The sequence below is a fragment of the Grammomys surdaster genome, unplaced genomic scaffold (genome assembly GCF_004785775.1).
Source record: "Grammomys surdaster isolate TR1022 unplaced genomic scaffold, NIH_TR_1.0 201, whole genome shotgun sequence".
NCBI lineage: Eukaryota > Metazoa > Chordata > Mammalia > Rodentia > Muridae > Grammomys > Grammomys surdaster.
The window spans coordinates 8,365,394-8,386,337 of NW_021604646.1; the positions used below are offsets into that span (position 1 = coordinate 8,365,394).

Below are 20,944 nucleotides of genomic sequence, written 5' to 3' on the forward strand. Positions count from 1 at the left end.
TTGATCTCTATACAGAGCAAAGCAGGCGAGCCTAGGGCTAAGGGGCGGGGCCTTCGGGAGGGGCGGGGCCCCGGGCGGAGCGGGGCCGGGCTTCCGTGCACCTGTCAGTTCTGTCCTGGGATCCCTCGCAGCGCCAGCAGCGGGAGCCGCAGTCGCAGCCCCGGAGCAGCGCCGGGAGCGCTGCCGGAGCATCGTAGGCTTGCGATCGCCATGGCGGAGTTCCCGTCGAAAGTGAGCACGAGGACCAGCAGCCCCGCACAGGGCGTGGGAGCGTCTGTGTCTGCGTTGCGACCGGACCTGGGCTTCGTGCGCTCCGCCCTTGGGGTGCTCGCGCTTCTGCAGCTGGTGAGCGGGGTAGCTCGGGGACTGGATGGGGGACTCTCCGGGGACCCCCCGGGACGCACAATCCCGAGATTGCCTGGAATCTTGCACCTGGGGACGCTCGTGTGACATCCCTGAAAGCACAGCATGACTCCTGTGAAGGGGACCATACACACCCTACCCGGGTGGTTCCCGCGGCGACATCACAGCTGAGATCGCCGAGCACAACTGTCCGCCAGTCTGTCCCTTTTCTTCTGCCCTTCCCCCTTCCCTCTAGGACCGTGACCTGGCTTTCTCCGCCGGACAAAGTCCATTGCCCGCCTCTTCACCCGGCTTTAGCCTCTAAGTGCGGCCTCTCTGCAGCCCTCTTGGACAGGGCAGGACACCACATCGGTGTCTCTGACCTGCGCGCTCCCTCCACGGCATTTGCCCAGGGTCCGCGGATCGAATCTCCTTCCTTGGGCTGTAGAGATTTGCAGAGGCCAGAAACTACGTGCCTGCCATCCCCGGCACACTCTCTGTGCAGACCTCATCCGAAAACCCAAGGGTTACCCCTTCCCACTGGGTGCATCCTGAGGTGTCAGTTATCTTTTCATAGTACCCTCCTGTGAGCATCTGGAGGCCTGTGACTGCCTCTGGAGAGAGGTCTCTGTTAATTGAGGTCCACTGGCAGAGGAATAGGGTAGCTCCGGAGGTGTGCTCTTGTCTCAGACATCCCTCCAGTGGGATGATCGAGCCAGGCTGCCAGGCCAGGCTGGGGAGTCTGGAGGCCTTCTGCAGAGACTAGCTCTTTCCTGCCCTCCAGGGGAGTGGCCATCTCCACCTGGGACGTGCTATCTTGGGTTTGAAATTTCTGATCTTCCTTGATGAGCCCTCGCCCTTCCCCCTTCCCCCTTCCCCCTTCCCCCACAGTCTCCTCCCTGAGTTTGTTTAAAATTCAGATTCTTGGGCCCCACCCCCAGAAAAAAAATATGAAATGGCTCTTTGAATCTCCAAAAAGCTGCAAGAAATTTGCATTTTAATGTCTTCTGGAGTGGTTTTGATGAGATCAGGGAGAGTAGCCTGATGCCCTCTTCTGGGACCAATTTAACTCTGCAGCATAGACACTGCCAACCCTGGAGTACCAGGCTCTTGGTGATTGGCTTGTTTATTTATTTTGTTTTATTCAACTTGTTTCTGTTTTTTGAGACAGGGTCGCACATAGCCCAGATTGGTCTTGAATTCTCTCTTAGCTACAGCTGGCTTCAAATTCCTTGTGTAGCCGAGGCTAGCCTTGTACTAGATCTTCCCAAGTGTTGTAATTACTCTCTGGCACCACCCCTTCAGGGGTTGATCTGATCTCTTTGAAACTCACACCTGAGAGTGAGTTTTGGGCCATGGGAGGAGCTAAACAGTTTGTGAAAGGGACAGAGAGGGGAGAGGTCTAGCAGGGCTTCACTGGGGGGTGGGAGTGGGGGGACGCGGAAGGATAGCTTTTGAGCTGGGCCTTCATTGGAATGCGAGGCTGGGGTAGTGCAGGGAATGGTGTAGGGACAGCAGACAGAGTTGAGTGGCGCGGGGAAAGTAGCCCACAGGCTGAGCGGGAGTTTTAGCATCGTTTCTGGTCTGGCCAGGAGCCCAGCATCTTATGCATCTAGGGCCAGAACTGGAGTCCTGGTTGTGTTGGTGGTCTTGGGAGGTTTTGGAGCATGAAGACATCGGAGGTGAAGTGATAGGTTCCTTTTACTCCCTACCTCCTTCCCTATATTCGTTCCACAGACCTCACTTGGAGACTATGCTAGCTGCCGCTGTTTCCAAAGTTGTTTCTTTGGCAACCTACCACACCACTGGGGCCCAGGGGGGTGGAAAGGGGCAAAGACAGGCACAAAGACGTGTGCTGGAAAACCACAACAGCACACTGGAAGCTGGCTATTCTAGACCTATGGCTAAGCGGTTTTTGTTTGTTTGGTTGGTTGGTTTGGTTGGTTTGGTTTTGGTTTTTTGTTTGTTTGTTTGTTTGTTTGAAAGACAGTTCTCTCTTCACTGCTTTGGCTGGCCTTGAACTCAAAGTTTTGGGATTGAAGGTGTGCACCACCACAGCCAGGTTTGACTAGAATTTTCTCCTCTTAGCAGAGGTGAAAACCGGCTCGGAAGTTTCTTTCTAATCACATTTCCTGGAGAGTTGTTTTCTGACCTCTCCCACCCTCATTATATTGGTTTGCTCTTACAGTGTGGGGTGTGGCACTTTAGAGGAAGTGGGAGAGGCTCCATGCCTAGTACCTGCCCCTAGATATCAGGGAAGACTGCTTGGGGGAGGTAGTAACTCAGGAGATGGCCAGGTTGCTCTGTCTCCTAGGGTATAGATGGTTAGCAATGATGGAAAGCTGGATGAGTAGCAAGCCCAAGCTTCCAAAGCAAAACACTGCTCTCCATCTAGCATGGTAGTTCTCCTGCAGAACCTGACATCTACAGACATCTGGTGGTTTTTACTATCCCGTAACTTTGCCCATACCCATCCAGCTCCAGAAAGTATATCGAATGGTGCTGTTAATACAGAAGAGTTGGTGTATTTCTAAAGCCTGACTTGAGAGAGCTATGAAGAGACATCACCTAGCGGGAAACCCAAAAGTTTAAAATGTTGGCTCACGGCTGAGCTTCCTAGTAACGTAAGCAAAAAGAGAAACATGAATCTTCATAGCGATTGTCTAAACAGGCAGGCAAGTTTGACCTAGAAACAATTCTTTGCTTCATGTTACAGTTCTTTGTGGGGGGGGGGGGAGGGCAGAAGATGCTGCAGAAAGGTGTGGCTGATGGGTACCAGTGGTACATCCATATGAGTTTAGAAAAACTTTGAAGAACGTGGGAATGAAGTACCCATCTTTTTCTTTTCTTTCTTTTTTTGTTCTTGTTTTTGAGATAGGATTTCTCTGCCTAGCCCTCGCTGTCCTGAAACTTGCTCTGCATACCAGGCTGGCCTCCAACTCACAGAAATCCTCCTGCCTCTGTGTTCCAAGTGCTGGGATTGAAGGTCCTCACCAGCACTGCCCAGCTGAAGTGACCATATTTTTTGCTACTTTCTAACACACAACCCCTCTCCAGCTTTGGGACAAAGAATGATCTTACCTGGGACTTACTGATAAGCACAGAGGCACTTGAGCAGAGTCACAAGGCAGAGGGGGGAGTGGAAGACAAGCAAAGATACTGCTTTGCACTTAGATCTGGCTGTTTGAAGCCTGGATCCATCTGTGTTTCCTGCTGCCTTTATATGGGGTTCTGGGGTTCCTAGGTGGCCTTACAAGAGAAGGATGACCTCTTCAGGAAGGGAGATTCAGCCTACACTTTAAGGGAGGGCTTCCTGGAAGAGGTGAGCTCTTAAGAGTCTGTGTAGATGAATGGGATTTTAGAAGAAGGTTCTAGCAGGATGCAGTGGCACACAGGCCTATAACTCCAGTGCTCCTGGAAGTGGGAGGCTAAAGCAGGAGGATTGTGAGTTTGAGACTAGCCTGTTTAGAAGGGACCACGGATTAAGCCCTGGTGCCCAGGACATGGGGGCTATCTATACATTATGGATGCTTTGAGGTAACAGGTGTGTTGGCATTGTGCCCTTCCTAGCCTTCCTCTCAGGATTGGGGGTAGCCACACAGTTCTGGTTTTAGGTAAACAAACAGATTAGAGTTCTCCTCTGCGACCACAGTGCTTCAGTGTGTACTTGAGAATACTGGCTGATTTTACACCTGGAAGCAGAGGCTTGGGTTCAAATCCGGGTCCTTTTAACTTGGGATCCTTTGGAAGTTCTTGACTCCCCATACCCCCTGTACCTCAACCTTATACCCTTGTCTGTAAAACAGTGATGGTAGACAAGTGGTGCCTGCCAAAGGCTTAGCCTGGCACATGTTGGCATGAAGGCAGGATTCACTGCGCCCTAAGATCCTGGAGCTCTTAGGCAAGCTTGAATGATTCTGGGGACAAAGCTCATCTCTGAAAGCTTCGTCATCCTTCTCTTTTGGGGGACTCGAGGAAGCTCATCCTTATGATTCTGGCTCTATGTCAGTCCCAGCAGGCAGGCTGGCTTCTCTCCATGGAGGGACAGGATGAGACCCAAAAGAGCTCTGGCTTCCAAGAAGGGCCTGCTGTGTGGCTGAGCAGATGTGAGCAGTGGGCGGGTGGAATTGGGAGGACAGTGTTGGGGGTTTCCTTCAGCACTGATCTGTGAATCTTTGGTAGCCTCAGTCAAGCCTGCAGCTTCCTGTGCCAAAGTCACAAGTGCTCTGCATGGTTGATTCCCACCTCAGGTGGGCAAGAGTGTGATAACTTTGGGAATTCATTTGTAATCACTTAATGAGTATATGGGTATATTCTCCTTTAAAAAACAAAAGCGAGCAGATGGAGCCCTGAGTTTGAGGCTAGCCTGATCTACAAATCAGGTTCCAGGACAGTCAGGGCTACATAGAGAAACCCTGTCTAGAAAAAAACAAAACCAACCAAATTGAAATCCTAGCCAGTGTGTGTGTGTGTGTGTGTGTGTGTTTAACCCAGCATTCAGAAGACTGAGGAAACCCCAAGACAAGCTCAAGACCACCTTGAGCTACATAGACACTATTTCACAAGAGCTAAATAAATACATAAATGTGGAGACAGTGCTGAAGTTGTCCTTGGATCCAGCTCCTCTCCCTGCGAGGGTAGCTATTTTAGAGCATTTGCAATCCCTTTTCTATGCCTTTAAAAACCATTGATGGGCCAGGCAGTGGTGGCACACGCCTTTAATCCCAGCACTTGGGAGACAGAGGCAGGCAGAGTTCTGAGTTCGAGGCCAGCTTGGTCTGTTGTGAGCAGCTTACTCGTGCACCCTGCCATCGGAGCGGCTGCTGTATCTGTGCAGCCCCTGTTCACTTGGCTACGGCTCAAGTTTTCGATGGACCAACCATTGCATTTTTAAAAAGGTTTTTGCAAGCAAAAAAAAGGATGAAACAAAATCAGACTTAACAGCCAAATATCCCAGTGGTACAAAGAAAAATTAGTAAAATGTGATCTTTTTCATTTCTAGCCAAACTCCTCTGTCCTCACCAGTGTATGTGCGTGCAGTGGGGCTGCTGTGTGTGTGTGTGTGTGTGTGTGTTTGCACAGAACTCTAGCCTCATTTAAAACCCCATGAGGCTGGGCAGTGGTGGCACATATCTTTAACCCCAGCGCTCTGGAGGCAGAGGCAGGTGGATCTCTGTGAGTCGGAGGTCAGCTTGGTCTACAGAGTGAGTTTCAGGAGAGCCAGGGCTACACAGAGAAAGCACAAAGATTCGTCCTATATCAGGGCACAGGAAGCTGTGTATGTCCTGTTTTTCCAAACCCTCATTTCCATATATTTTTTATATTTTTATGGTGTTGGTGGATAAAGATTCTTGTCAGCTAACTGCTCTATCCAGGTCACAGAGTCTTCGTTTTTAACCTTTACATTTTATTTATTTGTTTGTTTGTTTTTTATGTGTACGGGTAGTTTGCCTGCATATGTGCCTGTGTGCCATCTGTGTGCCTGGTACCCAGGGAGGCCAGAAGCAATCTTCAGATCTCTTGAAACTGGAGTTACAAAGAGTGGTGAGCCACCATGTGGATGCTGGGATTCAGGTCTCCGTCCTGAATCCTGGAAGTACAGCCAGTGCTCCTAACCACTGAGCCATCTTTCCCCGTCGAGATTCTTCTTCTTAGTGCAGGGAACATATTAACCTCCTTGGTCCTGTAGCAATTCAAGGGGCCGAACCAGTCCCTTGGTTGACACACTTGAATTTCCGTTCCTTTGCTATTTCACACCCGTCTGCCACGAGTGATTCTGCACATGCCAACGAACTGTCTGTGTGACACATTTCTGAAAGGGGGTTCCCAAGGTCAGAGGGCACATGCAGTGTGTGTTTGCACCCTACCCCACGCCCAACCTACCCAGGCTTTAGGCTGCTGTAGACAGAGACTGGGCTGCTCACCTGGAGTTTTCAGTTACGTGTTTGTTGTGTTTCATTTTAACACACTTACTCCCGGCCTTCTTTTTAATGATTTTCAATTTGAGACAAGGGTATCCCTAAGTTGTCCAGGTTGGCCTTGAACTCACTTTGTAGCTTAGGTTGGACCTGAACTTACAATCCTCTTGCCTCAGCCTCAAATAGCTGAGGAGACAGGCCTGTGTTACCACACCCTGCCGCACTTGGGATAGGGATGGAGATTGCCAAGCAACCTTCATGGAGGTCACCCCTGTGCCCAATTTCCAGTAGCTCCCTCGCCCAGTCACCCTGACTGGTGATATGACACACTTTTGGACACACCCCAACCTGATAGGCACAGACGGCGGGTTGGTGTGTGGTGTTAGTGTGTCTCTGTCCTCCTAAGAATGAGCACGAACTTTAAGGAGAAAATGTGTCAGAGTCCTTTCTGTGTCCTCTGCCCGTGAAACTGTTGGGCTTTGCCTCTGGCCTGCTGCAGAGTCACCAGGAGATTTTCAGATAGTGCTTTCTATTTTTGGGGGGTGGGGTAGATTTATTTATTTATTTATTTATTTTTAGTTTTTTGAGGTTTGGCTGAGTAGCTGAGTCTGGCCTTGAACCCTAATCCTCCTGCTTTCATCCCCCAAACAGCTTCCAGGTGTCCCACCACACCTGGCCCTCTCTTGATGTTTGTTTCAAAGTGTGAAACTTGTTGTAATTGAGGTCCCCACTCCTTTTTTTTTTTTTTTTCCCCATGGCTTCTGGAAATTGAGTCAAGGTGAGCCCTTTCCATAATGTCATTACGGTCTGTGTTGAGCTCGGCGGTCTGCATTAACCACACCTAGAAAGGCCGTGTCAAGGAGACAGACTCAGTGGCTTCTCCAGTGAACTAACCTACAGTAATCATCTTTTTTCCATAAGGACATATTCTGAGATTAAGCTGAGCCTTAGATATGGTTCTTCTGTACATACATAGCTGTGGTAAATTTAATTTATAATTGAACACAGCAAGAGATCAGTAGTAACAATTGTAGCAGTGAACTTTTATGAAAGACTTTTAGAACTTTTGAATAGGGCCAGGTGTAGGGGCACACTACTTTAATCTCAGCACTCAGAAGAGGCAGGCAGGTCTCTGTGACTTTGAAGCCAGCTTGATCTACATAGTGAACTCCAGGCCATAGGAGACTATAGAGTGAGACCTTGTCTCAAAAACCAAAAACAATATCTAAATAATATGAGTTATTAGTTTAATTAAATGTTATTAACTTATTTGTGTGTGCGGGTGTGTTTGCATGCACAGGCAAGCCACTGCATGCATGAGTAAAGAGGCCAGATGACAACTTCTGGGAGTTGGTTCCCTCCTTCTACTGTGTGACTCTCAGGGCTCCGACTTGCTTTGTTGGGCCTAGTGTCAGGTGTTTTACTTGCTGACCTATCTCTCTGGACCTGAGAATTAAAAGCCAGATGCATGGTGACACATATTTCTAATTCCATCCCTTGGGATGTGGAGGAAGGAATATCAGATGTCTAAGGCTATCCTTTTTTATATAGTTGAGTTTGAGGCTACCTTCTGCTGCATGCATTCTAACAAACAAACAAATAAACAAACAAACATGAATTTTTTAATGTACTATTTTCTGACTGTGAATAACTGAAGCCACACAAAACTGTGTTTAATTAAGGAGGGACTGCTGTGGGAGGGGACCCAGAATCTCTTCTCTCTATCCATGGAATTTTAACATTGCTACATACTAGTTGCAGTTAATTTTATGACTTCTGTAGACAGCCCGTGTCCTCACATTTAATTGGTGATGTAAAAGTTTCCTTTATTGTTAGCTTAGTCAGGCTGAATATACAGATTCATTGTGAGGCCTATAGAAAGAAATCTGTGTGCATTGATGCCAGGTCATATGTCACAATGAGTGATGGTGCCTTTCTGATCACAACGAACCAAGTTGCAGCACTATGTGTTCTGAGGGCCAGGCTCCAGGCTGCGTGGCCAATGAGAGAGCCTGGCGCAGAATCAAGTGTCACAGTGGTTCTCAACCTTCCTAACGCTGTGACCCATTAATACAGTTCCTCACGCTGTGGTGACCCCCCTCCCACCACAGAATTATTTCACCGCTACTTCATAACTGTCCTGTTATGGAATTGTAATGTAAATATCTGATATGCAGGACATCTGATATGTGACCCTCAAAGGGGTCACAAACCCACAAACTAAAAACTGCTAATCTCTCCTGACACAAGACAGCCCCGCCTGTCGGAGGCTGGGATTGCATGTGTGTAGATAGTGTCTGATAGCTACACAGGGGGCCACTCTTGAGAACTTCGCTGTGCATAGCACTTTTTTTCATTTTATCATACCATTGTATTTACTTACCTTTTATTAGTTGAACTTTTTTATACATATGTGCACATGTGTATGCACATACCGAAGCGTGTGTGGAGGTCAAAGGACAATTTGTGGGAGGTGGTTCTCTTTTTGCCATGTGGGTCTCAGGTACGGAGCTCAGGTCATCAGGGTTGGTGGCAGCATCTTTACCCAGAGCCATCACACTAGCCCTACAGTACTTATTTCAAAAGTATATATAGCAAGTGGAGCGTGTTGGCATATGCCTGTGGTTTCAGCTGACAGGAGGCTAAGACAAGAGACTCGTGAGTTCAAAGCCAGCCTGAGCTACTTAGGGCATACCAGCCATCTTGAGTAAATAATGGGACCCTGGGTCTAAAAACCAAAATTAACAAGTAGACAGCCATTAAGAATTCTTTCCAGATGGGTGGCTGTGGTGCATGCCTTTGATTCTAGCACTCAGGAGGCAGAGGCAGGCAGATCTCTGATGGAGTTTAAGGCCATCCTGGTCTACAGAGTGAGTCCCGGGACTTACAAGACTACACAGAGAAACCCTACCTCGAAAAAACAAATAAACAAACAGAATTCTTTCCAAATAAATAAAAATGTTGGGAAGTGGGCAGTTACACAGAGTTTGTGGCTATGTCCAAAACTGTGAGGGATGTGGATGTCCATCAGGCCCAGAGAGGGAAGGCACTTTCCTCAGGTCACTCAGCAGTGAGTGATAGCTGTGAGTTTGGGACTACTGGTTAGATACCCTGGGAATGTTTCCTAGTCAACTGTCAGCAGAAGGTGGCCTCTACTTCAGGAAGCAGGCAGCTGACATCTCTCCAGCAATGATGGCTGGACTATGTCCACCAGTCTCTTCAGGGTTGCTGTGAGCCAGCAGAGAAAGGCTGTTTTCCTTGGCAGCGAGAACCAGCCCTCATACTGACAGAGCAGGGCTCGGGCTTTTTGCTGCTGGGCTGGGTGAGCTTCTCCTGTTTCCTCAGGGAAGGGAGGCAGGGTGACACACCTCGGTCTCCAAGTGAGGACAAGGCCAAGGGTCAGGAGGGACCCGCCAAGTAGGCTACTGAGTCCCCGGGCTTGGGCCAACTCTGCAGCTCAGCCTTGACTGTGGGCTGGGTGATCTCTGACACTGGATGAACTCTTTTCTTCTGCCAGCCTGGGCCTTGGGGTTTGGGGGTGGGGTGACACCACTCCTCCTGAGAGTGGAGATGGGAGAAATAAGCTCTGGCCACACTCTAAAAATAAGGAAGGCCTTGCCCTGGGGTGTTCAGCTAGATCTGTACTCTTTACAGGACTAAGAGATTCACAGGCTGTGATAGCACCTCACCTCCGGCATCCCAGACAGTAATATTTTCTCGAAGCACTAATTCCAGGTGTCCCCACCTCCCAGGAGTACTAAGAAGAAGAAAGACTACCCCTGGGCTGTCCAGCACCCCTCAGATGAATGTCCTTAGGCCAGATCCTCATCTTCTAAATGAACTTCAGTTTCCTTCTGTGAATTGGGCTGAGTGTTTCTCTTGGGAGAAAGTTGGGCCCAGGAAGTAAGGGGGCTTAGCCTCCTGGATGCCAGGCTATGGCTGAAGCTGTAAGTTCAAGAGCTCTCCATGGGCCTTCTCAAGCAGAATAAAAACTTCCTGAGACGTTCTTCTTCATGGCTGGAGGCATCTTAGTATTGGGGAGACCCCAAGCAGATGCTATGGGGATCCCTGGGGAAGAGCAAGGGGTGGGGCATAGATGGATGCTGTATGTTTCTGGAACTCTTTCAGGCACATTGCCACTTGGGGGTGCCAGAAGAAATGGAGGGAGGGGTAGGAGTCACAGCCCCCACACCTCACACACCAGGAGATGATGACCGGAAGGAGCCCTGCATCATCTGCTGTACGAGCAGCATGGGGTTACGGAGGAAGTACTGTGAGTTCATCCTGGGTAGATTTTCCTACTAAATAATAATAACAATAATACATTTAATTATTTATTATTGATGTTATTTATTACTGAACTAGGACAAGGTCTTGTGTAGTACAGGCTGGCTTCAGACTTGTGGCAACCCTCCTGCCTTTGCCTCCCAAGTGCTAGGATTACAGATCTGTACCACTAGCATGGCTGGGAAGATTTTTCTAAAATCCTAGAGACACTCAGGGACCATGTGGTTGAAAAGATTTCAGGTCCATATGGCTCAGCCATCAGCAAGTGTGTGTGTGTGTGTGTGTGTGTGTGTAAACTCTTGTACCTCTGGGATTTAAACATTCTCTTCTGAGACCTAGGACTTGCAAATAGCAGGTTGCACCGGAAAACTGCATTTGGAATGCTGTGATGCTGGTCAAGATCTAGGTGGGCTGCTGCAGGCCAGGCCCGGCACCCTGCTCTCTTCTTTGGACTTGAAACAGCCTGACACAGAGCTGGCTGAGAGAGAGTACACTGGCTGAGTGACTCTGGTTCCTCGTGTGTCTGTTTCAGATAAGAGAAAGGGACAGCTTGGTGGCTTTGGGCTTCCTGGAGATCTGGACATGGTGCCCTCCTCCTCCCCCCATGTTCTAAAATGCTTCACATCCAGTGCAGGAATTCCAAGGTACCTCCCCAGCCCTCCTCTGGAACAGAGAGGGGTGGTGTGTGGTGGTGGTATGGCCAGCCCAGGCGCCTGGAGCCTGTGTCTCTTGCCCCTTTGTCTCTGGTGATACAATGGGTGACTTCTTATCCCTATAAAGTCCCTTTCAGTGTAGGGAGAAGGGCCAGGATGGGGGTGGAGGTTGGGCTAGGCCAGGCTATGCTAGACCAAGTTCTACGTGTCCTCAGCTGCCTAGCGGTGCCCTGAGTGAGGGGGAACCCCAGGAAGGGTCATGTGACTACCCTGGGCCTCAGTTTCCTGGTAGTGTAGTGGAGGAGCAGTCACTGAGGGCAGCTAAAGACTTGGCATCGCTACTCCACATCAGAGAATCTGCCCTTGCTCTCTTTCTCTCTGTGGTCTGTACCCACCTTCACTCTTTCTAAAACATTTAGCGTAATTGCTAACATTCAAACACTGAAGATATCACAGAATTGAAGAACAATTTCTAACATCCCTTCAGGACTCCACAGCACTCATGGGAGTGACTCTGGACAAAGCCCTTGCCAGGCATCACAGTTCTACACAGCAGCCCTTAGTGCCCCAGGACTGGGTTTTCAGCAGTAACACGCAATTCTATTCCTGGACCTGGCTCAGCCCCTTCTACAACCTGCGTATCCTGTCTAGGAACCTTAGTGTTAACTTCTAGGCAGAGTTGCTTCCCCTTCCTGAAAGCTCCCTCACTCCATCCTTGCTCTCCTGTGGTTTAACTACACCACAAACCCACACCCTCCTTGTTATAGCCCCAGGCACGCTTGTAGGGTAACCAGGCGAGGCATTAAGACTCCTTCATGTTCTCCAGATGAGTACATAGACCAGAAAGGTTAGGTGAGTCTCCCAAGACCCTACAGAGAGTCTACTTTGGTCTGACAATGTCTAGAAAGCAGGGGTTGATGGACAGGGAGGTCAAGGTTACCCAGAATGACAGAGGTAGGATTGCATCCTTCCCTAGAGTTCCACGTGACTCTCTCTGCCCCCACCTTCAGTTCCCTAATCCTTGTAACATGAGCCTTTACTAAAGAGATCTTCCTCTGCCCTGTATCCACAATCTTTCCTCCTTCTGGACCCCTTTCCCACCTGAATTTATCACCAGAGCGCCCACCCCGTGTACATGCGTATTTGGCCAGTTTAGGCTTTTGATCTGGCCCAACCAGCTGATGTGGGAGCATCTTCAAGGTGGGGCACTTGACACAGAAGTGCTACAGTAGAGGGTTGTGAAGAGAGGCACCCAGGGACAGGGCACACTGGAAGGATGTGTGAGCTACATGAGATATGTTCTGGACTCGGAGTTCTGGTCATGGGATCAGGGAGTAGAATTAAGGACTTTGGCCTCATTCTCAGCTCTCCTCTCCCTGCTGCCTTCTGCTACCCCTGAAGAGTAGTGCTCCCGGCTGAGCCAAGGCTTCTGGCGCTTCAGCTAGATGGGGATCTGCGACAGGTGCATTTCAGTGAGTCCCAGCAGGTCCTGCAGCTTCCGCAACCTCCCTCACAGGACCACACAGGTCAGTCAAGGGGTCAGCAAAATACCCAGGCTGATGGCTCTGGAACCAGGAGAAACCTGTTTGTTGGGTTCTAATAAGAACGGACCTTCCTTGTTCTAGGACAGAAACCAAGTCAGCTTCCTAGGCTTGGGGCCAAGCTGCACAGCCCAAAGGAACACAAATCTACCCCTACCTATCTCGTGCTTTATCTCTTATGTGTTTACTGATCTGGAAATCAGGGGTGGAGTGGGATAGGGTGGGGACATGTGTTCCTTCAGCCCTGCCCTTGGTGGGGGATGGGGGGGGCTGACACATTTTGCTTTATCCATCCATCCTCAGCAAACTCCTTTCCTACAGCTCTGACAGGCAGAGCTGGCTAATCCTCCGTTTACCTCCAGTGTACTGTATGGCTGCTGAGTGTTTGTAGAAACTTGGTGAGACAGACTGGAGAGAGAGTAATTAAATGGGAGATCACTGATCTAGGCCAGGGAGCCACCACTGGGTACCTGGTGACCCCTCTGCTGAAGCCTGTGAGTGACAGCATTGTAGGTGGGCGTGAATGTGAGCATACACCGGCCTTTTCTGGATTGTCATTTGGATGCCCTTTCTAACTTCCTTTCAGATAGTAGGAAACAGCCAACCCAGTGGCAGGGTTGGGGACCTGGAATATAGTTTACATAAGAGCTGACAGTTCCTAGGTGCACCCCCTGTTATTCATGGGCGCCTTCATTCCTCTGACAGAAATGACCTCACCTAGCCCTGGGGGTTCGTGGCCTTTCTAATGTGTCTATGTCAGGCACGGTGAGTTGGGGTTGGGAGTAAAGGGTGTGTGAGGGACAGGTGTGGTGCCACATGCCTGTGGCGTAGGACTTGATCAGAAATGTGAGTTCAAGGTCAGGCTGGACTAATGACACCTTGCCAAGAAAGAGGGGGTGGGAGGAGGAGGGAAGGAGAGAGTGGGGGTAGGGGAAAGTAAGAGTGTGGCCTATTCTAAAAATCCCTTGTGCTGAGTGTGTGTGTGTGTGTGTGTGTGTGCAGGTATGGGTGTGCCAAAGTGCTCATGTGGAGTTAAGAAGACAACTTTCAGGAGTCAGTTCTCTCCTGCCACGTAGTTTCTGGAGCTCTAACTCAGGTATCAGACTCGGTGGCAAGCCCAATATACCATGTCCCCACCTCAGAACTAGCTCCAGTTGGGCCATCTCCCTGGCCCTTGAGTTGTAATGAAATGAGGGTTTGCTCCCAGTTTGGCATGTGACCACAGGCTAGGAAGGCCCTGCTACACTGTCCCATCTTCTTCACTGTGAAGTGGGCACAAGGGCCAAACCTGGGCACAAGTGTGAGAGTCAGGGACAAGAACAGATGGAGGGGTGCCATGTGACATGAGGTATCTGGGGCTCACCCGAGCTGGGGAGTGCAGGTACAGAGCCTGCTTTGGCTGAGGCGTTGCTGGGCTGCTGGGCTCGTAGGCCTGCTCAGCTAGCTACAGGGTCTCTGCCATTACCCTGCAAGTGTGTATTCCAAACCAAAGAAACTTCCTTGTGGTGGTGTGGTTCCAGAGGTGGCTGGCACACCCCAAGCTGTGGGTCATGAGCCCTCTGATGACTTCTCTTTAGATCCCAGGGAACTTGTAAGTGGCCTGTCCGCAGAGTGGGTAAGTCAGGGGATGGGGACTTGTCTCCAAAGGCCAGCTGTCCCGAGGACAGCTCTGCTCCTAAGATCTGACTAAAAGTGGTCTCACCCTTGGGCTGAGGCCACTGGCTTCCACGCTGTGCAGGCAGAGGGGGGAATCAATGCTTGTGTCTAGCAACGGTGGCTTCTCCAGAGCCACAGTAGACTTCTACACCCATGGTGGCTGGCAGGGTTCCAGACAAGAAGAGGCTGGGCATCCTCCAACCTAGAGATCCTTGGCCAGCAAAGAAGAGGCTGGGAGGCCTAGGGCGGCCATGGGGTTGTACTTCCCTGGGTCTTCCCCAGGATCCTTGGGCTGTGCGCCTCGCAGGAAGTCTGTGTGTGGAACCCTCTGGGTTTGGTGCTTTGTGGAAAGACTCCAGGAGGAGAAATTACCCAAGGCTGACTGTTGCTCCCAAGTGTAAAACTGAGCTTCCTCACAGGCTGTGAGAAGCTGTCTGAGGTGGATGTGGTCCCCGCACTGTTACAAATGAGGTAAGGAAGCATAGACCAGCTGTGCAGGTGGAAGAGGCACAGGTTTTAACCAAAGTCCATGCCTTTAGGTTCAACATACACAGTCGGGGATTTGGGGGTCTGAGGCAATCCTGCCACATGGGCACAGGGCAACAGACAGTCCCTTGGCATTCTGCTCTGAGACAGGATGGTGACACTTGTAGAAAAGACAACTGGGAATTAGGGGTGGTGGGGATGGGGGAGCATTAGGCTGCATCCAGAGAAATAGCCTCTATTGAGCCAAGAAAAGTACACATAGACTTCTCATTTGTGTGGAGGATGGTCTGGGAACATGATTTTTTTTTTCTTTTTTCAAAGGCCCCAAGGCTTAAGGGATGGAGGAAAGGCCCTGTAAGAGACCCTTAATCTTTTCTATCACACTTATAATTTATTCTGTATGCACACATTCTTATGTGCATACGCTTGTATTGGATGACAACTTGCAGAAGTTGGCTCTCTCTGCCATGTGGGTCCTGGGACTCAAACATAGGTCTTCAGCCTTGGTTGCAAGTGCCCTTATCCCCCAAGCCAGCTCTCAGGTCCTTCTCAGTTAAAATTTCATTTAAAGCCAGGCATGGCGGCGCATGCCTTTAACCCCAGCATTCAGAGGCAGAGGCAGGTGGATATCTGTGAGTTCTAGGCTGGCCAGGGCCTCATAATGAGATCCTGTCTCAAAAACAAAACAAACAAAACAGCTCCCCCTCCCAGTTTTTAAAATTAATTTATCCCTGGTGTGACTGTGGAAGCTGAGGTTTACCAGGTTTACCTTAGGTCACCAAACTTGGCAGCAGGCAAATTTAGCAGTGAGCCATCTCACCAGTCCTCAAGAGGACAACGTTTGGGAGTGGGTTCTGAAGGTGACCTGAGGTTGTCAGGTTTTCAAGCTTGGGCAATAAGTCCTGTTACCTCCTGAGCCATCTTGAAGCGCTCTCCTGTTTTCTCTTTCTTCCTTCCTTCGTTCCTTCGTTCCTTCGTTCCTTCCTCCCTCCCTAGCTCCCTCCATTCCTTCCTTCCTTCTTTCTTTCTTTCTTTCTTTCATTTTTTAAGATTTATTTATTTACTGTATGTATGTGAATACACTAGCTGTCTTCAGACACACCAGAAGATCCCATTACAGATAGATGATTGTAAGCCACCATGTGGTTGCTGGGAATTGAACTCAGGACCTCTGGAAGAGCAGTAAGTGCTCTTAACCTCTGAGCCATCTACACACACACACACACACACACACACACACACACACCCTTTTATTTTGAGACAGTTTTGCTTTAAGACTGGGGTTCACATGGCCAAGACTGGCCTGTGACTCACTAGGTAGACTGGCCTTGGAGTCATTCATAAATCTCTTTTTCCTTCAGTGTTGGGATTACAGGTATCAGTCTCCATGACTGGCTTCCAGCAGTTGGTTGTTGTCGTTGCTGATTTTTTCCCTGTGACAAAGTCAAGACCCTGGACTGCTGTGGGCAGTACTGGCATACAGAACATACACTCTACGGGAGAGACACTGTTCCTGCCTTGGGTGGTAGTAATCTGGGGGATTTGGGAAGAGCCTTTTGTCACACAGCGTGGTGGGAATTGAAAAGGGGGAAGAGTGGCTAAACAAGATCCCTAGCACACATGTAAATAACAGAAGCTGAGTCAAGATTTCTTTTAAGAAGCTGTTTTTAATTGTGCGTGCGTGTGGGCGTGCTCCATGCCACAGTGTACACGTAAAGGTCAGAGGACAACTTCTGGTGGTCACTTTTCTCTTTACTCCCGAGTTCCAGAATTGAACTCAGGTCGTCAGGCTTGTGGCAAACATTTTATTTTACCCTCTTAGCCATCTTGCCGGCCTAAGATTTTTTTTTTTTTTTTGAGTTAACAAGAAAGGAGGCCAAGGTCTGAGCCTCCGGCTGGAGCTGTGTGGCTCTGAAAAACATCCCCCTATTTTTCCACAGGTGCTGGGGCTGCTGGTGTGGGCTCTGATTGCTGACACCCCATATCATCTGTATCCTGCCTATGGCTGGGTCATGTTTGTTGCTGTCTTCCTCTGGCTGGTGACAATCGTCTTCTTCATCATCTACCTGTTTCAACTGCACGTGAAGTTGTACATGGTGCCCTGGCCGTTGGTGGTGAGTTGGGGTAGGGGCCCTGTGTGGCTCCAGGCTGAGCCCTCTTGTCTGTGAATGACTACAACGGGACCTTCCATAAATGATGGGAGGTGGGTGGGTAGCCTCCTGCCTCTCAGGTACCGGAAGAGCTTCGATGGAAAGGTATGTTAATAATGGGATGGGATGTTTGATTTGGTCCTGGGAAGAGACCAGCAGTGAGAGGCTGTTGACTGGATCTGCAGAGATCCTTGGGAATCATAGGATATTGTTCTTTTGTGAGGGTGGTCACACTATTGAGCCAGGAGGTCTGGGTTTGTGAGTGTAAGCCGGGGCCTAGCATGGATACCAGCTACCTCCAGGAGACCCTGTGGTTCTGGAAAGAACGGGTGCCCCAGGTTTGTTTCAGACCACACTCCTCTGGCTGGGGTTTTTTTGGAATCCAGAAGACCCATGCAGCTGGGTCTGAGCCTTTTAGTGAGCACAGAGGCACATGATTGTAAGGCTGGAACTAGGCAGCAATTGTTTACAATTCAATGCCTGTTTAATGAGAGGAAACGTGAGTCATGCTGAGACAGAATGGGTTTGTTAGATCCTTGTATCACTAGCCAGAGCCAGGCAGGGTATGCAGTGGTCACTGTACTTGGGGACAAGATTTGGGATTGAGGTGGCAGAGGCTGGACTCCTGGCTGAGGGTCTATCTCCCTTCTGAATATTCCTGAGGCCCTAAAGAAGAATTCTGCAAGGCTGGAGACATCTGTCCCTGAGGCAAGGATGGCATTCCAGCACAGTGCTCAATGAAGGAGGCCAGCTGGGGGCTGTGTCTGGTGCTGCTAGGCTGAGCTGGGGGAAGAGCTGGGTGATGACACTTCTCAACTCTGGGTTGGAGACTGCCAACCTTTGAAAGGGCCAGGTGAGATGGATTAGTGAACTGGGCCAGGAAGGTTCCAGAAACCTAACAAGTACCTGGCCCTGAGGAGCTGCCTCTGCCAAGCTTCAACCTTGAGAGGATGTGGCTCTTTGGTGCCAAGCCTTGAGGTTTTTGTTTGTTGTACTGACAGTGCTAGGGATCAAATCCAGGACCTCATAAATGCAGAACAAATGCTCTACCACTGAGATACATGCTCAGCCCTGAGGTTACTGTTTTGGTTTGTTTTTTGATACAGTTTTGATGTGTAGGCCAGACTGACCTGGAATCCATGGTCTTCCTGCCTTTGTGTCTGGACGTATTGGTTCCTGTAAGCTATTTTGCTCAGCTTTGGGGGTGTTTTGTTTTGAGCTAGGTTTTTTCTGTAGTCCTGGCTGTCTTGGAACTCATAAATCCAGGCTGGCTTCAAACTCAAGAGATCGGCCTGCCTCTGCCTCCTGTGGGCTGGCATCAAAGGTGTAAGCTACCATCACCCATCTTGTTTTGAGACAGTATCTCACTATATACACCTGGTTGGCCTCCGATTTGTGGTCCTCCTGCCCCTGCCTCTTGAGATACTAGGATTACAGGAGTTTAGGATAGCGTAAGGGAGTCATAGATTTCTCCCAGTGGCGGGCAGAGGGATGTAAGGGCCAAGACGAGGCTAAGTGCTGATGCGATCATAGGGAGAGCATGGGCACGGCGTGTGCCACACAGGAAGTGGCCTGCATTTCTCTAGCTGGTTAGAGCTAAGTGGCTTGTTGTGGTGGCAGTGTCCTGCCCCGACACTTCAGGGCTTCCCGCCAGGGCTTTCTGACTCAGCTTCAAGGTGGTGACGTTCCCCGTGGATGTTTTACGCCTTCTCTCCCTTTCCCCTACAGTTACTGATCTTTTTTGTCGCTGCCACGGTTCTCTACATTACTGCCTTTATCGCCTGCGCGGCAGCAGTCGACCTGACATCGCTAAGGGGCTCCCGGCCGTATAACCAGCGCTCAGCGGCCTCTGTAAGTATGTTTCCCGGGCTCCGCCGGCCTTCGGCAGGGGATCCAGCCCAGGCCTCTGTGAACTCACAGGCTCCTGTCTGACTAGTCACTGGCTGGATGCTCAGTGAGCCTCAATCTTCATTAGTGAACATCAGAACTCAAGGGAACCCGAAGGCTTGGGATCCACCGTGGACACTCTTGTCACATGTCACATGGGCTGGCTGTCAACCACCAGACGTTCCATCTACCTTTCTTTTTTTTACTTGTATTCTCTTATAAAAAGCTTGAACTTGGGCTGTGTCAAATGGCCGTTCACGTCTAAAGGCAGAGCCTATAGGTTCTTTTTCAGACAAGGAAACTGGAGTTTTGCTCATGTCCAGGACAGGGCAGCCCATGTATGGTGTCTTCCGTCTTCCTGGTGAATGTGGTTTAAAATTAGTGAACTCCCTCTTGGGAACTGAGACCTAAGTCTCTGAAAGCACATGTCGCAGAGTACAAACTGGTTCAGAAAACTCCTGGGAGCTTTGAGTATTATTACTGGTTGTTTTTGTTTGTTTTCAATTCTGGGCCTGGAATCACAGGGCACTGTGAGGCTAGGCGACCACTCTACCTGAGTAGTATCCCTAGCTCTGAATGTTACTTGTGGCCACTAGGTCCGTTAGGTGTATAAGGTTACCATGGTCACTCCAGAGAGCAGATGGACACTCATGGTTGCCCCTGGCACCGTCTGACATGTCTGGCTTGTGTAGTTCTGTTGCCTAGGACCCTGAGAACATAATGCCAGATGAGTGGTGTGTTGGGGTAGGCATAAGGGGTGTGGCTGCCAGAACAAATGGTTCTGATTAACTCAAGCTTTAATCTGCAAGTCTACCTGAGGAGACCCTGGTGTCACTGTCCCCACCTGGTTCCCTGGCTCTCTCTGACTGACCACCTTGGCCTCTTTTCTCTCCTGTCAGTTCTTTGCCTGTCTGGTAATGATTGCCTACGGAGTGAGTGCTTTCTTCAGCTTCCAGGCCTGGCGAGGAGTGGGCAGCAACGCGGCCACGAGTCAGATGGCTGGGGGCTACTCTTAAGCCAGCTATGCTGTGGCCTAAGCCACAGTTGGGTCTTAGCACAGAGTCACCCCCTCAATCTTACCGGACTCAAGGTCTCCAGCACTCCTGAGGAACAGGTGCAAGCTGGCACAGATGGGCTGCCAAGTGCCAGGAGTGGGGAGATCCTCCCCACCTCCCTTGTTCAACAGAAGGTGATGGGGTGGGGGGGTGCTCTTATGGCTCTGCCTTGTCATCAGAGAACTTCAGTACCCCAGGCTGGACCACCCTGCTCACCAGCACTAAAACCACTAACAGAACTTCAGCCTCTGACCTGCTGTAGTCAAAACCTAACAAAAATGACAGATTATCTATGTTCCAGAAGCTAAGCAAGCCCCCAGGCTCTTCGGGTCCCACCTTCCCCTCCCCTACCCCAAGCCAACCTGTCACCTGTAGAGAGACTTTTATAGGAAGAGTTGGGATTTCAAGGACTGGACTATTTCAGTTGGTTTCAACAGTTTCCAATGGCGGCAAGTCTCGCCATGCCCCCTCCCTCCAGAGTGACTCTCCCTTTGGGAAAGTGCAGGGTGCTTCCCCTAGGCTGCTGATTAGGCCCAGGGGACTTCCAAGGAGGGAGAGAAGGAAGCAGGGCCTGGCCTGGTGAGTTGTCATGGGGTTAATGGTGACTCTTGTTTGGAACTCTTATTTTTACAATCTAAATAAAAATGGAAGTGTCTGTTTGGAAAGGTGTTTTCATTCCTGGTCTTAGATGTTTGCTTACATTTTACTTTTTAGTCCTTTAAGAAGATGGCAACAAGAAAGATGGAATTAGAACCAGACACTTGGGGTTTTGATACTGTTAGAGGGAGGGGATCAAGGTTTAGCTCTTGGTCCCAACTCACACTTGTTGACTTGGTTACTGTAATTATTCACTTTGGAGGTTAGGTAATGAAGTCTCCCTGTTCCAGGATGAAGTCCCAAGGAAAGCGTGGGTTTAAGGAGGAGTACCCCGTTTTGAGGCATAGAGGGAAGCGGAATCCTAGCAAGCCA

At 49.8% G+C, this 20,944-nt stretch overlaps 1 protein-coding gene across 2 annotated transcripts; it reads left to right on the plus strand.

Moving 5' to 3' along the window:
• Window positions 1–20,640, plus strand: Pllp (plasmolipin). Of its 2 annotated transcripts, none has more exons than XM_028770456.1 (4): window positions 1–345; window positions 16,824–16,997; window positions 18,762–18,884; window positions 19,820–20,640. In XM_028770456.1, exons 1-4 carry the CDS (start codon window positions 211–213, stop codon window positions 19,934–19,936), a joined length of 549 nt encoding a protein of 182 aa, XP_028626289.1. In that variant the 5' UTR covers window positions 1–210; the 3' UTR covers window positions 19,937–20,640. The 2 variants fall into 2 exon arrangements, with proteins under 2 accessions (XP_028626289.1, XP_028626288.1); XM_028770455.1 differs by having other exon boundaries at window positions 171–345; window positions 16,785–16,997.
• Window positions 20,641–20,944: the final 304 nt, after the last annotated feature.